Genomic DNA, 18260 nt, shown 5'->3' with positions numbered 1-18260 from the left:
TTTTTAAATAACCTATATGGATATATTAATATATCGAAATACTTTGATTTCATTTTTAAAACCAATTTTGCTTTAATGAAAAATTATCTGATGATATTGCAAATTAAAACACAAACATCGCAAGTAGATAAATGTCAAAACAATTGATTTGAAATGAAAATCGAAATAAAAAATTATTTTTTACCAATTTAAAATACTATTTGACATTTTTTTCTAATTGTTTATATATATCACAACGGTCCTGTTTCATTTATTATTATTGTTAAAATACTCTTTGTTTTAATAACAATTAAAAATTTCAGATTATCGGAAAACATTTACTATTGTAAATCGAAAAGCTGTGTTAAGTGATAACTTTTACATTAAAATTGCATTAATTGTTAAAAACACATCCGAGAAATCGATCGACAAAATATCTGATGCAGCTAAAGATCTTTGACATTTCATTTAATACGTTATTAGAAAAACAGAGAAGGAATTAACATAAACAGAAATATAATTTTCCGCGGAACTTCGTTATCACGTTGAAGATGATTGGTTGAGGTTAAACGAAGCGTGACGGAATTCAGGATATGCACAAACGAACGAAGATGATCTTGACCTCGCGATACATACGAATAGCCGTACTCGCGATCGAGGCCACCTCGTATATGCGTATGCCGCGATAAAGGGGAAAGTTACATGTCGTCGTCATTAATATACATGAAAGCGCATGGCGTTAACAATGCGGTATAGAATCGCGTTCGACGTTTTATGTGACAAGCAAACAATCAACACGAATCACGCTCACAATTTCGACGCAAGCAGGCTGAGAGCGCAATGATAAACTATTTTATTATTAGTTTATACCATTGTTCATATCATAATAAACTGTACTGTAATATGTTTCAAGATATTTATATGATATTTATGTAAAGATATATCAATCTGTATAACGGTAGATTTTTCGACATTCGGTGTGAAACTTTCCTTGAGAAATTTGTCAGATTTTTTGCACATCAGAAAAAGAACTAGTTTTATTTTTAGTAATAAATATTGTGATCGGATTGATCAAACTTCTATTTTACATTAACTAATTTTCTAACTCATTTCTCTCAAAGTGGAGTATAATGAAAAAATTTTCGAGAATGAAAAATCATTTTTCGCAACGCAGGGTTTATGCTGTCTATATACTATTTTTGCATTTACGCGTGAAAATGATTTAGCGAAACAAAAGTTAGCCGATAATTTGAGTCACACAAACGACACTGCATCAAACTGCACCGGCGTTTGCGAGTCACTCTGGAATTGCAAACGACGGTAAGTATCAACAGCTGTTTCGGAACTTTCGAGTATTGCGCGACCTTGAGTAGAAAAGTATACAACAAGATATTTTCACCATCGCTTCTCTCGCGTGAACGAACACCTGCCTGGAGCCGTAATGTTGTAAGCAACATGTCAATTTGAATTTAATCGATGAAAGTAACTTTACATTTAAAGAAAAGTATCCGATAACTGAGAAAGTAACGAACATATCGTGCTTAAGAAATTGACAGTAAATTTCATAGCAAATATATAATCATTTTTCAAGTCGATAATAAAAGGTATATACGAACGAAAATGGCAATATTTTCCGCAGACACATTAAATTGAAAGCTACTTCTCCGCGTTATCTCCTAAAGAGATTAGAGGAAGGTGTAATAAAAATTTTGACATAAACCTCGCGCGAACTCAGATGGAAATGTACGACTGAAAAGAAGCAAAGACGTATAACGTCGGAATAGGGACAAAAAAGCGGCGTAAAATTCGCTGGATCCTCCTTTACGAGATATCAGGTCGATAGATAATTCTACGGTAGAACGTCGGCCAGTATAGGTGGACATTCAATTTCGTAAATGGCCGCGGCGGAATCGCGACGGTCGTAAATCGTCGGGGTCTTATCGCGCGATTGCCAGTCGGCTAGCTCCTTCGTCCCGATACCCCATGGGCGAATCGAAAGGACGTCTCGTATGTGGGCTCATCTATATCGGAACCGGAACCGGAAGCGACCGGGCGTGAATAACACACCGCGAGCGATCGCGTTCACCGCGGACGATGCGCATTAGGGACGCTCCGTTACATAATCCTCGGCACAGAATGGCATTGGTGACAATCATCGAATTAAGTACTTGCGACTGCGGGCGATCGTTTGCGATTTCGTGCGCGGATCGCAGTCCGAATCGAGACTTCGTCCAGTTTCGCGGTATTCGTCGTATCCGCGTCACAATCTGGTATCGCACGCGGAGGTACGATCGATTGTGATATTAATATATATATTTGTCGGTACCCTAATTATTAAAAAAAATATCTCGCATGTAAGAATTGGCAATGATAACCATTCGATGTCACATCTTTCAATTGTATGAAGTGAATTATATTGCTGTGATTAACAGGCGAGATTTTTCAATAATTGGAGGCATTGACAGATATTTTTAACGCGCGATACAAAATAGAGAGAATACTTGGGTTTTTTCGTGGTAGTGAAATCGAGAGTGTCATCACGGTGCCATCTTTCCGGCGTATTTGCAACGTAGACAATCGAATTCGCTGACGTTACATCGGTTTTAATTTTTGTCGCGAGCTTCTCTGTCGCACTCGATCTGCGGAGAATTGACGCTAACGTGCTAATTTAATTCGCTCGGCTGATTTGACGAAGTGACTTAGCAACTCGTGTTAACGCAGCCATTGTTTTTATTCCTACAAGGAAACTTGTGCTCTCCGAACGAGAGAAGTGTCAGGTTTGGAGTATCGTTTTTCGAAGTCGCACCGTGTACAATAAAATTTAATTAACCAACAATATACAACATTAATTCATAAAGTTATAAACGCACAAGTTATAACTGTTGTGCATTATTCGTTGTTTAATTTATTTCTCCAGAGACTTCGGAGACCTCCAGAGTGCTGTCGAAACTTTTGAGAGAACGTCATGTTCGCATATGAGATATTCAGGAGAAATAATATGTATTTCTGTTATGTTTCCCTTCTGACTTACGTATTATTGTGTGTGTCTAAGAATCGTGTAGTATTGTATAATAGGGTCTCTCTCAACCCGTCGGCTCGCGTATAGATGCACGGTCTGATGTCTCTTGTTGCGCGTACACTTGGCGAGAGACACTACCGTGTCTCTTGCTTAAAAATATCGATATTGTCCCATCTCGTATTTTTGTAACCATGACTTATTCAAGAGAAACCGATATTGAGCTCGTGTGCCTAAGATTTATGTTATAACTCGGCTGAATTTAAACTTAAACGAACGATACGTCATGCATTTGTAAAATTAAATCGCGGTTTTTATTTTGATAAAGCTCGACCGACGTGATGTATCTAGGTTGGCGCATATAATTAACTCGGCCCTCTGGCACGTACGAAGATGACCCACTCGCGGAAAAACGGCCTCTAAACACATCTGTCGCAGATACTTTGACGTCTTTTGACTTAAAACATTTAAGGCATTTTGGAAGTTTCAGATAATTGACCTATTTGTATAAGGCAGAATGTCCCAAATTCTCCACGTCTATATACATCTATAGATTCTTTGATTTATAGACTCTTTGACCTTTATTCAGTGTGTCGAACAGAAATAAGTTTTTCATACTATATAACATTTTTAAGCTCCAACAGTATTTTTAAATTAAAAGTGATTAAACATTTAAGACTTGAAATTAAGCTTTTCATCATTTTATAACAATAAGACTCTATTTTACATTTATTTTCAAGTGAGTTCTAATAGAGTTATTCTTTTAAAACTTGCAGAAAAACGATAGAATTTTAGTTAAATGTTATCGAAAAGGTTCGATTGCAAATTGCTCGGTAAATGATCCTATAATTGATGAAAAGAAATGCGAAAAAATATTCCGAAATAGCTACCGTTCGAAAATAATGTTTCTTAATTGTGCCTTGATCATTTCTATTTACTTTAACGTATACGACGTACATAAACAGCTTTGACCTCATCGAAACATTTCCACAGAACGTGCGGATTAGTTTACGGAAGCGATTCGTGGCGCGAACATGATCACAGGTGAATCACCGTGCGAGAAAGCCGCGCGGTTACCGGTCTTCCAGACATCGCGTCGTGTGTCGGTTTGGCGGCACTCGCGTGATAGCGGCTTAAGGCGCGAAAATAGACCCTCCGCAGCTCGTTGTCGTCGACGTCGTTGACGGTGCCCGAACGGACGCAGCTATACGCGCTTAGTCTGTAACTGGAAGTACACGCGAGAAGAGCGAATCGCGCGGCGCATTCGCCTGGGAGCTCGGTCTCACGCGCGAGAAAATAATCTCGGGAAGAACAACGACACGCACGACGGAGACGGTGACGGAGCAGGAAACGATTCGCCAGAATTCGTCACGACAAGAAAACTGACGAAGCGTCGTTGTCTCGCACGCAACGCGGGCGCACGAAGGGGCAGCGACAAGAGTTTTCGAGGAGACGAGACGCGGATGAATCTGACGGACGAATCGGTTGGATTGTAAGAAGGAAGCGTTAAGTTTATCGTTTAAAGAGTTTAGTTGTTCTCGTAGAGCTTAGTGAAACAAACTGTGCAAGTGTTTTTGATGCATATAGAATCGAGGTATTAACTAGTAGTAATTAGTATACGTATTATTTGGATTATTTGACAGATTTTTCGTTACTAAAAAATTCCTATATACATATATAAGAAATAACTTTTGCGCTCTTGATTAACAATCAAAGTTAGTAAATATAAAAGATAAATTTGCGAAAAAATTATTTGAAACCGCTTGCGTACAAAAATGCATTACAAAAAAATTATACCAAAATGAATCATGGAAATCACCAAAAATTGCCCATATTAAAGATAAATTTAATTCTTTACTTATTGTTAATTTATTACTGTACGTAAAATTGATCTATATTATACAATGCAATCATACAACAACGTTACGATACGAAAAAATAAAGAGCAGTGTTATTGATATTGTGGATTTTAACTGACTTTTTATCTCGAAAGATACGGATGACGGATCAGCGATACCGCGCATTTAATTGGATCCCCATAATAAGCTGCTTGCGCAATTCTTTAAAAGAGACCGGAGCAATCGAGGCCATTGCAGGCATTGATCGACTGATCGCGCTTCGATTGAAAACGCTGCTCCGGAATCCCAAATTCAATGACCATTCCACGGTGCTACTGTCAAAAAGCGTAAATCGTTCGAACAAACAGCTAAAATATTCGAATGAATGCGAAAGCCTTATACATTCTGACGTAAAATTGCATGTTTAAAATTAGGACACAACATACTGTTGCGTAACTTTTTGTCGATTTAAATTTTGTTTCAATAATATAGAAATATACGAAACTCGGTTTTTTTTAAGTGACGTGACTTTAATACATTGAAAGATTATACAAATGTTGTTACAAATCGAGAATGCAAATATTTTAGCGAATTGTTGGGAACTGGACATTATGTACATTATTAATTTAAATTTCTCATTTATATTTTGTCAATTGTTTCTACATGAATATTTAAGTGCCATTATAACGTCATAATGTCTCCTAATTAGCACACGTCAAGCTACATCGATTTTGCTAGGTTAATGTTTAATTTTAGCGAAGTAACTATGTCATTCTGTTCTATATTCCAATCGTCGGACTCTTATTCATTCTTAACAAACCCGATAATCTATTTCGTTAACAAGACCTTAAAGTACCTTAAAGTACTCACGTTAATCGAATCTTTCAACCGTTGAATCCTCTTAAATGGCATTCATAGCTGTATTATCAATGCACGTTAATATCCTTCAAATAATTTCTGTTTTCTATGTTGCAGCTCGACTCGTCGTGCTGGTCCGACGATCGTCGTAGGATCTCCGGGAGTATCCAAGATTTCACGACTAGGGAAACATTGTCGTCGCGCGACGCGAGAGAGAAAGAGAGATAGAGAGAAATAAATTGACGATATGATGGATACGAGAAATGACCGCCGATCAACGATAGATATTTTCGAAAAGGACGTGCCACGATCGGACGAATTGCCGATCATGGTGATCCACAAGGCGGGAATCGGCGAGCTTTTGGCGAGACAAGCGATGGCCTGGTGCCGTTCCTGGCTTCAAACATTCCCCATAAAAATTACGTTAAACAACGTCGGATTGTTGACGGTGCTCCTGGCAATTGTGTCGCCGCGATTCCTCATTTACACAATCCTTTATCCGATTTTCAGATTGGTCTTCGGCACCTTGTACCCGGCGTACGCTTCCTACAAGGCAGTGCGCACGAAAAATGTCAAAGAATACGTAAGTGAGAAACATAAATAATGAACTAAATAGCTTTGCAAATGCGACCATAGCCCTTAAACTGGGCATCTCGAAAATACTTAGTTAAAAATATGTCAACTATGAAACATTTCGATACACTCCCTATTTTTTATTTTCTGAAATATTCATATAAAAATTCTTTAGTTAATTAATATGTTGTTGAGCAATTTTACACCTGAGCTTATCCGCACAACACAGCTGCGCTGATTAGAATTCGAGGAAATGTTGGAAATCTTTTAATTCCAGTCTTTTGCTTTTCTCGCAGCCGATAAAGATCGAGCCGTATTTACGTTGCTACATACGCAGTTGTTGTCAATATTTTTTATCTTTACAATCTACTTACGCTAGAAAAAAATTCGCAGTAATAGAACCCAATTTAATTTTGTCTTTTGAATCGTTCTGTTTTTTCTTTTTTGTGAATAATAAAATATATAAATTATATGGATTTTTCGAGATTTTTAGATTTTTTCTACAGCAATATTATTTTTTTCATCATCTCACTAGTCATTTTTTAAAACTATTTTCTGAACTATAAATGATGAATCACGAATACATTTGTCTGCGGTCTTCCTTTGCACCACTTTTGTAATAATCTATTGCTCTAGAATTTCCTTGGTTTCAGGTCAAATGGATGATGTACTGGATCGTTTTCGCGCTATTCACATGCGCGGAAACATTCACCGACGTCTTCTTTAGTTTTTGGTGAGAAATACGTTGCTATTGTATTATAGAAATTCATCCGCTACGTAATTTGCGTGAATTATGAGCCTTGTATGCGATTTATCTAGATCGGGTAGGATTAAAAAGAATTATTATTATATGTTCATTCGTTAAAGTATAATAATTGAAACATCCGTGGAAAAAAGACTATCCTATAAAAACATTCGCGCATTAATCAGAATTTTTTACATTTGCATACTTTGCTGGGAATAATCATTTTAACATTCTCATTTTTTAATATAATATTAATCCGTTAGTACACGTTAAACTCTACATTATACATATATCGCGTGTTTTCCTCGAGCGCAAACTATTATCATCTTGACGTTTTTGACGTTTAAAAGAAAATTAATGATCCAAGTCAAATCAAGATTCTTGAAAGAATCTAAGATACGATGTGTAGCAAACGGCGTCGCCGTTTTTATTTAGGGGAACGGCCGCGTATACGTAACATAACATATCGGCTGAATCTTGGAATCGCAGCAAGCAAGGGGCCAATAAACCAGCTGCGAACCGCGCGGTCTTGAAAGCCGTACTCTCGTCGCGAGGAATTCCGAAAGTCTAATTTCGGACAAGATAGATATTGGCTTACATGCACTTCTGAGGATTCTGCCCCGCGCGTCTCTTCTGACCTGTCTCCGTCCTCTCCGTTTCTCCGTCGTTCCTCCCTATTCTCTCTTTCTCATCCTCGGGGAACATCATGCGCCAGATCTCCCTTCATACTCGGGTTACAACCAAGAAGGAAACGAGTTGCCGCGTATTTCTGGCGTCGAAATGCCCGATACTCTGCCGGCGCACCGCGGCACCGGTGCACCACATTTCTTCACGCCGCTCTCACTTTCACGCCCGTGACGAATTTTTCGCGATGCGAATCGAATCGAATAGATTGCAGCCGCGTGACGGCACAGCGATTGCCCGCGATCAACTATTTTTATTGTTGTTACATTATGATTACGTTAAAAACATGACAAATTTTATTTGGAACTCTCCGATCAGATGAAAGGCGTCGTTGTCGAACCAACGACTTGCAGATATCTTTAATTAAAAAACCGTTAATTTGACGATGTAACATATTTTAGAGGTTCTTTATTAGCGGATATTATAATACTTTCACGCATAAATGTCACTTATTTATTTATTTATTTTGCTGCGATATATCATGACCGTACACCGTGCATTAAAAACATACATAAAGCTTTTCAAAGTAACTTCAAGAAACGGCGAGCGTTGGCGCGTTCGATATTTTACAGCTTCGAACGTCTGTTACGTAGGTTCCCATTTTACTATGAGATTAAAATCATCCTGGTGCTGTGGCTGCTGAGCCCGGCCACCAAGGGCTCCAGTATCCTTTACCGGCGCTTCGTACATCCCGCGCTAATCCGCCGTGAAGCCGAGATCGACGAAGCCCTAGCACGCGCGACCGAGCAGGGTTACACGGCGGTGCTGCATCTCGGCACCAAGGGCGTGAACTATGCCACCACGGTCCTCATGCAGACCGCCATCAAGGTAAGGCCCTATACATGGACCGAACGTTAAAAGGAAGTGTATTGTTATTATATAATTATTAAGTATTATAAAGTGTCTCGGAATTTCCTTGCCCCTTCATCTGGGGATTCTTCGATCAAGTCGATTTCGAAGAATTCACGAATGAAAGGTGGAACGATAGACTGGGACACCTTGTAGATGTAGAAAAGAAACCGGCAGCTTTCAAGGAAGAGTTCCACTTTGGAAATTTTCACATCTATATTTCTTATGTACCGTCCATTACTAATGATATATTTCAGCGTAAGCGCGATAGATTATTTATTTTTTACGTAAAATTATGTAATTGTGTCTTCCGAAAGAGACTGCCAGTATTCAGGAATGTGCCTTTTCTTGTTTGATCTCGTATACTTTAACCAGCCTGAGCTCTCGCTTTCATTGATCACACATAGAACTTCTATCGACTCGCCTTCGATTGCCGCTTACTAATGATTTTACGTGTTCTTGATTTTTTCTGTTTTCGTTCTGTCCCATCCGCGTTCCCGCACGCCATCGCCCTCTCTCACCGTCGCCATCGCCGTCTTACCGTCTAATCAAAAACTGAAACAAAAATACCACAAAAAAAATCGCCATCATCGCCATCCGCAAAACCACGCACGGCCAAACACCGAGCACCTAACCACCGCCCGATCATCGCCCTAACCGCTGCCGTTGCTTAAGAAATCTGTGTACACCGAACCGTCGTCGACCACACGACGAAATTCTGCCACTGACCCGTAACAACAACCACCAACACGAACACGCCGAATTGCTGGCCGATTGAAACGCAAAAAAAAAAACTGTATAAATAAACAAAATCTCGGCATCACATGATAGAATCTCCCGATCGTACTCCCGCCCACGACGAGTGCACTCCCCGATCGTCAGTCAGACCCGGCGATTTCTAGCTTAGCCAACCCCAGAACGAGAACGCGCTTAAACAGCCAGCTGGACGGGCCAGATTATCCGGACGGTACCGCGGCCTGCAGCACTCTGCATGTTAAATCCGAAGACCTGATAGGCGACACGGACGCGGTCGACTGGCGATACCAGGAATCGACAACGGACGACGACGAGGAGATGATGCAGGAGCTGCCGATGATGGACGCAGAGTGCGAGATGCTGGAGGAGCAGCAACCGGTGGTGTTTAAAGTGCCCGAGAAGGAAGCCCCACGGAAAACGCGAAAGTCGAGGAAGGAGTGCAGCAGCACCACCAGCACCAGGCGACAGAAGACTCGTGCCTGTAAGTCGACCACGAAGAATTACGACATGGAATTCAGCGACGACGCCGAAGTCAATTAACTAGGGAAAGAGAAAGAGAGAGAGAGAGAGGCGGATGACTCGCTATAGACTTGGGAAAACGAGGATCCCTGAAAGCCTGGAAAGCGGACCGATGGATCGACAATATCGGGAAGTGCCGGCGACTTTTATCAAAGGCTGCGGATGATTTGTATTATTACGAATGATAAGTAAAAGACTTTTTTATGCGCAAAAGAAAGCGCTCTGAGGATTGATGACAGAACTTTTTGTATATTATACACTCACTTTGATATTTTTCTTTCATGCAATCTATTAGAAGTTTTCTTTTTTCTTTGTTTTTTTTTATACAAATGCGTGAGACGAAATTTTCTGTTTGCGAATCCACGATAAATATCATTTAGTCGTACGTATACTCTTTTCTCTGTATTGCCTTCGTAAGTATAAAAATTACACCGTGTGTGATTGTTTAATCGTGGACAATACATTTTAGGAAGGTTGTTTGATACACTAATAGGTAAGAGACTTTGTACAATCATGTATCTCTTTTTTTTTTAGAAAGACACGAAAATTTCGAAAGGCTTTAATCGTTACAATGACTATAGTGGAGAACTTTTAATCATGTACACATTTTCGACCAAGATAAGACGCGTTAGTCGTTTCCACTCGTATGCCTTACTTCGATTTGTATTTTTTCCACGTAAACTTCGTTCGGTTTTAGGAATCATAAGAATTATGTCTTAGCTGGAATATAAGATAGCTTTAAGACTTTAAGTAGCAATCTCAATATTTTTACGTAATATTCCGCACATTTTGACGTTAATATTAATAATGTCAATTGTCCAAGCGAGCGATGACTTTCAGTACGATCTTAAGAACGATGATAAAAAATCGTTGACGTCGTAACATATAAAAAAAAAAATCTGAAAGTATTAATTGGAAATTCTGTATAATTAACTGTCAACAATTATATGTCTTTTTCCTATTACGTCGTTTTTATCTCACGCGATTCTTCAGTGAGCAAAGATGTGATTAGGACAATCAATCATTATTTATAACTAATCGCTTAGTATTGATTTCGATTAGATCTAAGACTACGCAATCGGATATTTTTATATGTAATCTGATAAAAATTAAAAATATATTTTTCGACAAATTTTTTAAGAGAATGTCAAACATTATAAATGCGATTATAAAAACTCAAAATTGGTTAAACTAAAGAAATACAAATGTTTAAACGAGGAATAATTCCCACAAGTGCTAGAGCGAAAAAACTCACATACATAGTTCTAAAATTTGAATTTGAATTTTCTATTCCTGACTTTGTCATAGGTAGAATTGTTATTTACAAAGAGACAACGAATCTCTAACTTAGTTTAACTCTATCCAAGTACTCGTTGATGCAACTGAAACTTAAAACGCATTATTATTTACATCGCTCTATATATGTCGCATGTTCGATAAATCATATACGTTCTAAAAGATGCGAACTCAAAAAAAGGAGTTGTTGATACGAGAATCGAGTGAACAATAATGCATACAACGAGATGGACGATTTTGCGCTTGCACAATCGTCATCATCATCGTCATCATCATCATCATTGTTGTCATAGCTAGTGTTATTCGCGTGTTTGTGTATTCGTCATCTCGTTTGCGCGTTTCACCTGTAAAGTTACCGACAAAATCTGTGTTAAATCGCGCGCACACGGAAAAATCATACTAACGATAAAATTTAGTCTATTGTCGGCTAACGAATGCTGGCCATGTCCTGCCGCTCCAGGTAGACCGGCGCTGATAAAGTGCCCGTCGCTATTCGTTCGACGTCACTCGTTTATGGAGAGTCATAGACGGAAAAGGACGCGTGTGTTACTTGTTGCGAATGATAGAGAGAGAGTTTTTGTACGTCATGCTACAGTTGAGGTACATGTAATCGGTTATTCCTCTGAAGAATTGCGTATTACGACCAGACGTTTAACTGTAACGTGTGTATGTGTACGTTATGTATAGTTTCTCGAGAGTAAATTATCGGAGATTGATATACGGGAAAAGCGTGCAGATCAGTTTTAGTCTTTGCGGCAACAAAGACGATCCCTGGCCGCGCAAACCCAGTGCCTTCTAACGTGTAACCACCGTGATATTTCCGTGTGCGAGCGTTCAGCTGTCGAGCTGTCCTAGCGAGTAAGATTTTTGTACCCGATCCCAAAGACTCTGATTATTATGATGAGCTGATTCCTTTTTTTTTTTTCAAATAAAAGCATTATTTGAATAAGCTTTCGGTCCTCTGTTCTTGTTCGTTCATCTCGACCGCGTCCTGTCTTAAATCGGCTCCCGCTGCATCCTAAACGGCGATCTCATTGCAGGCATTAATTATCGCATCATTCTTTCCAAAAGTATAAATTCACTTCCGTTTAATAGAACTAATTGCTAGACGACGCGCTATATATTAGACGCGACAGTTACTCACGCATACTGCACGCATTTTCCTGGTCGGTCGTCGCGTGCTTCTGGACGGCGCATGTTTAACAGAAAGACACGTATTTCCGGGGAAAAGCAAGAAATCGCCTTTGGATTGATCTAAATCCGGCGTAAGGGGAGTTTGCCTTCCGTGACCGGGTGACGGCAGATAACACATTAACATCTTTTTGGTTGGTAAGATTTTTATTTTGATTTCTTTCACTTAATCGACTCTCTGATTTTTTCTCTCTCGATGACTTAATTTTTTTTTCTTTTTTTTTTCTCGCAGTAAGCAACATGCTGGCCGCGTCGTTTGCGACGCATATGTTTCACGTGCGACTTCCTTTTCCAGGGCGGCGGCGGGCTGGTGCAACAATTGAGGAAAAGTTACAGCCTCAGTGATCTAACCGGCGAGAAAGAGGACGAAAATAGAAACACACCCGATGCGCGTGACGAGACGGACATGGAAGGTAGCTGATCCCTAGCGTCGTTCTAATTAAATGGAGATTTTATAAGAATAAAACCAATTCTGCTCAAATTTAATGAATATGAGCAAATGTTCCCCGTTCCTTTTTTTTACATTTTTATAACTGTGTCCATCTTGGACATGATTGAGTAAATATCGTCAATTTTTGTACATGCACATATATACATTTTATTATATGCAATTCGATACACATATTGTATGTCCTATAAATTTTGAAAAATTTTAAATGGTCCCCAAATATAAAACGAGGCGCCCTAACAAACTACTTAGTAGCTTAATTTTAAGTACAGATATTTGTGGTCCTTGCAGTGGAACCTCGCCGAAGAGAACACGTCGGCAGAAGAGGCTATAGTCCTCGCAGGACTCAGTCCAGCAGCAACGCGTCTCGAGTAGAGATGTATTTTTCCGAAGTGGATGTCGATGTTCGACAGCCAAGGCCTAGGGAGCCTATAGCTAGTTTAACGTACGTAGTTCGCACAGCTTCCAAGAACGATCGCGTCGTTGACGTTATAATAACGAATCTTTCCACGTTCATAGAAATATAAGGTCCTCGGACGACATATCTAGCGGTTACAGTAGCGGCGAGGCGTTGCAGTCCCAGCGCACGACTTCTCAGGGTGACTCTTTAGTAAGAACGTCGAGCGTCGGTGCGAGAACACGCGTGAAGCCTCGTTCCACCGCGAAGAAGACGCCCGAAGTAAGCCCGATAAAGCGTAGCGTACCGTAGGGACTGATTATTCGTACACCGATCATTAACCAAAAAAAAAAAAAGGAAAAGAAATCACACATCGCACTTTGACGCACATTCGTCAACTCAGCTAATGACACGTACTTTTTTGTGGTCTTTGAAGGACAGGGGCGAGGATTTCGACTGCACACCTCCCGAAAATATCTCCCTACCGTCGTCCCTAAACGTCCTCACTCCCGAACAAGCTGTCGAACTTTTACTGTTGTTATCCCAAAGTAATAATAAATCGATAAACTACCCGACATCTATTACCACTTATATCGATAGCGATAAATCCGCAAACGAAAACCGATCTGCAATGAAAACAGACGATAATGAATCGTCATCGACGGAATCGAGCGGTGAGTTCGTTGACACAGACTCGGCTCAAATAGACGTGCAAACAGTGCAAACTATAGAGATTAAAAATATCTCAACGAAAAACTTGTCGATACCTGCGGTGACAAAAAGCGCAGATAAAATAAATATCGATAGTTCGATAAAAAGATTTTATATTCCGCAAAGCGAGTCCAACGCGCAAATGGAATATATTGACGATGAACCAAAAAAGAATCAAGTAGTTTCAACTGTTTCCCAAAAGTCTGAAATAGGAGGAGCTGATCTCGAGCGAATAACTGACGAGATTTGTCAGCAAAAATTCGACGAGCTGAAGCAATTATTGGATGATGCGCATAAAGCTGTGACAGGCATCGTGTCTTCCCAAGAAAAGTTAAATACGATTAACAGAGATAAGGAACACGTAAATGTACGGGAAGTTAAGACTGACGACTCGTCGAGCATTTGTGCTCGCGATATTGTGGCCCAACCTCCCGTTACATCGAGTACATCGAGTTGCGATCTCGACGGTGACAATCGCGCGGGAAAATATCATAAAAAGCCTGCTCCGAAAGCTCCAATAAGTAACGATACAGTAATAAGTAATGAAGACATTGACGAAAACGAGTCTCAAAACGCTTTGAAGGCCACCTTGGTTATTAAAACTGGAACATTGAGAACTGTTTCGAGTGCGGATGCTACGAAAGACATATTTTTGGCGCACACCTCGGACACGAAAAAAAGAAAGAAGAAATCTAGCAAATTACGCGCTAAGGAGAGCATATCCAAATTATTAACGATTCCAAAGAACATATTTCATAGTGCTTTCCATAAGGAGCAAAACGAAACTTCTTCTAAGGAGGAAGATTCCAGCTCCACGTACTCTGAGACCAGTGGATCCGCGTCGAGATCAGATAGTATTGGATCCCAAATGTTCGTGGACGCATCCGCGAAATTATCTACTTCAAAACAGGAAATGGACGTGGAGGAGATCCCATTGAGACCGGAGCACGATAACAATACTAAGAATTCCGACAAAGATATGAACTTTTTTGCTAAGAAATTAGATACTGTGATTGTACCTTTGAACGAGATCGAAATAGATCTGAAAATTGAAGACAATGAGAAAGAAGAAGGTGCAATAAGTGCAGAAAAATCTGAAAATCATGAAAAGAATATTGAACATGAGCCCAACTTGCAGATTCGTGAAATGTCGCAGTCGCTGCCTTACAGCGATAAAAAAGAGATTATCACTGACATCAATTAAAAGCATTTCATTAATATCTCACAGGGGGAAATCATGTTATTATATATCTGTATTAAGTAATTATCTGTTTTTTCTTTGATGTTTTTAAAATATGATAAAAAGCTTGTTCCCCTTCTCTCTATTCCACTTCCCACACTTCATATTTTATCCTAATTGGAAATCCGGACAGAAGAGATGGACTGTTCCATTAAGATCGTATGGACTAGTTTCTGATTTCTGAGTCTTAATCAACTACAATTAACTGCAATTTCTGTTCTTAATCATAACACATAACACTTGCCTTAACTTACGCATTTTAACCTTGCACGATATTAATTTTTGACGTGGTATTATAATGCAATTAATCCATAACTTTTTTTGAATTATATGAGTGAATAGTTTGAATTATATGAGTGAGTAGTTTAAAATCAAATTTCTAGTATTTAAACTTATGATTGATTTATAATATAAATAATGCATACCGAATTGAGTTTCAGTTTAAATTTTTCAAAAAAGTGCTCATGCCCTTCTTTTTTTTTTTAAATGGCGAAAGAAATTGACAATATGCCATCTGAGTTCCATGGCAAATATGATAAGCTATAATAACATTGTATCTTCATTGTATTTCAGATAACGAGTTTTGCTACCTTACCTCGCAGTAAGAAGACAAGTAAGAAAAAAGTGGCATGAAACCTCCCTGCTGCTGACCGCATCAAGGAATAAGACCAAGTCCCTTGGCCAATGGAAGCCAAAAAAATCTTCATCAGCGTGCGGATCTATTGTAATTTTTGCACCAGCCAGATATAACGGGCACATTATCGGTCAGCAGCAAACATCGAATAGTGAAAAAAACACGATGTATACAATGTTGAATGTTTCTAGCACCGGTATATTTCTTAATTCAGCTTTTTGATTTAACTTGTCGATCGTTTCCATTAGTCGGAAGAGAGAGTTTTCTCTCATTTATTTGCAAGGAGCTTACCGGATATACGCGAGGGATAAAAAGAGATGCTAACAGCTTTGTCATCCTCTCGAGAAAAAAGAAACAGATACTGTTTATATATATATATATATACATATGTATATCGATCACACACGTCGGGTCACGTGCACTGTTACTCACAGTCATCCGACACGTTGTTACACGATTCGATAATTTCCCATATGTATCTTAAGCTCCCGCGAGAGAGTCCAGTTTAGCTTTTATATGCTAACGTTTGGTAGTGCTATCGTAGGTAGGGAAGACTTGATACGATATTGCATGCAGTATATCTGCTTACGAATAGGCTTTGATTATAACGTAATGAAACTTGCCATAATCGAGGAGTAGAAAAAGAAGTCCGCTAGAGCAAAATCAGGGATTTCGGCGCTTGATTCCCGACATAGACCGTAATCGCCGTAACAATTAAGGGAATCCTCTATATACGAACCCAGCGACCGCAAAACCGCTGCGGGATGACTTTGATATTGCGAACGCTATTGTAATCGGACAAATTGAATCTAGTCAATCAGTAGTGCGATTCTGTAACTCGTTATGAGGTATCGACTATCGTTGCGCAGATATTTTATATGGTAAAAAAGCTGCGCACAATTGTCGTTATAGCTCATAACGACGGCATAACGAGTTACAGAATTGCACTACAGGAAGATGAGTAACGAACTCAGACCATACTGAAATAGTGCCACGCGATCCGTATATATAATCCTCTTTTCACTATCAAATAGTAATTGTTTGATGGACTGTGTCTAACTACGATTGTGTATGCGTGTCGAGTATTGTGTGGACCTAATCGAATAGCTGTTTTCCCTCGCACGGAATCTGAAGTTCGAGAAATCGCGCAAATTTCTTAAAAAAAAAAAAAAAAAAAAAAAATTAGACAGATACGATTCTGCGTAAGGATCAACGATTTGTCTGTTAATTCCTGGTAAATTGTTAAAAGTATTGTTGTTGTGCGAGATCACTTTCAGTTTTTGCATACTTGCAATGAAGATGCTAGCAATGTATACTTTGATAACGAGTTGTTTTATGACGACTTATGCTTAACTTCATATCAGTTTTATCGCGTCCCTAATTTAGAATATACTCTGCTTGTGTAACTCACGATGAGTTTTAAGTATCTGTCGTGCTTAACTAATTTGTAATTACATTTACTTGGTACGGTATCTTTTAGAGCGAACGATTTTACATCGTACGCTCACGAAAGACTTACGCACAAGTCCTACGACTATTTTAAATTTATCGTATGTGGTAATGTTAATGGATAAGTATATAATTTATCGTGTTGTACTTTAACATTTATTGCACAACTTAGGCAAAATTAACGTATTGCGTACAATTAACATAAATTTAGAAACGAGAAAGACGTGGAACATGGTGTTGATGTATCAGTTGTGTATACTCGACGAATGAAATATTCGATATGTTACTAACAGTTGTTGATTTTACGTGTAGGTTCTACGCATAGTTCACGATCGAGGAAGAAAAATGTAGCAAATGCTTTTGATACACCTCGCGATGTATAAATAAATCACGTATAATGGACTCTACAATAAAATATAAAAACATATATAAATGCGGATCTCTATGCAAAATAGATATTTTTATCCGATCCAAATGTGCAATATGAAACATGCATTTGCTGCATTTTATCTGCATCTTTATAATACGACTCGTTGAAAGACATTATAATACGTATTTGTCTCGAACTTTATATATAAATATATATGCGAGAATATGTGATAAGAGAGTGAGTGAAAGAGAAAATGCTCAACTATGAATTTCTACCGATATTAAACGGTCGGTTTCTTATAGTTCTTATATATAAAGATATTTCTCGTTCTTTATAAGTATTTAACGCCTCCGGCGCATTAATTGTGTCCCGAGCTATTATGGTGCTGCAATCTTTGTAATTTTTTTTATAGTTCTGTACTTCGAATCGATACAGTATACATAAGAGAAAGCAGAATCTCGAGAATACGTTTGAAACAAAGTTACTCTGTGTCCGAGTTATTCGGCAAATTACCGAGTGGTGCAGAGTAAGATAATTAACAGTACTTCAATTCAGGCATAGTGTAGCGAATAAATGACATTAAAGTACGATATCTGATGAATACTCGCACTTGTCCTGATCAGCGAATATTATATATCCGTGTCACTTAAGTTAAATTTTCATCTGATGAAACTCTTTTAATTTATATTTCTTTTTGTTCGTAAAAT

At 38.8% G+C, this 18260-nt stretch overlaps 1 protein-coding gene across 5 annotated transcripts in view; it reads left to right on the top strand.

Moving 5' to 3' along the window:
- LOC143903483 (uncharacterized) overlaps positions 1–18156 on the top strand; it is a 35248-nt gene extending 17092 nt beyond the window's left edge. For 2 of the 5 annotated variants that reach the window (XM_077417100.1, XM_077417101.1), the window contains exons 2-9: positions 5809–6274; positions 6918–6997; positions 8287–8521; positions 12600–12717; positions 13044–13197; positions 13272–13431; positions 13586–15259; positions 15674–18156. In XM_077417100.1, the coding sequence (XP_077273226.1) occupies positions 5939–6274; positions 6918–6997; positions 8287–8521; positions 12600–12717; positions 13044–13197; positions 13272–13431; positions 13586–15064 (2562 nt within the window). In that variant the 5' untranslated portion in view covers positions 5809–5938 and the 3' untranslated portion in view covers positions 15065–15259; positions 15674–18156. Of the gene's footprint in view, positions 1–2172; positions 2265–3790; positions 4488–5808; positions 6275–6917; positions 6998–8286; positions 8522–12599; positions 12718–13043; positions 13198–13271; positions 13432–13585; positions 15260–15673 lie in introns of those variants that run through there. The other 3 variants (XM_077417102.1, XM_077417099.1, XM_077417103.1) reach the window with 3 other exon arrangements.
- The last annotated feature ends 104 nt before the right edge of the window (positions 18157–18260 follow it).

The sequence above is a fragment of the Temnothorax americanus genome, unplaced genomic scaffold (genome assembly GCF_048541705.1).
Source record: "Temnothorax americanus isolate GAGA-0224 unplaced genomic scaffold, ASM4854170v1 Scaffold47, whole genome shotgun sequence".
NCBI lineage: Eukaryota > Metazoa > Arthropoda > Insecta > Hymenoptera > Formicidae > Temnothorax > Temnothorax americanus.
Note: the sequence above shows the minus strand (reverse complement) of the source record. Positions and strands in the feature narration are given on the sequence as shown.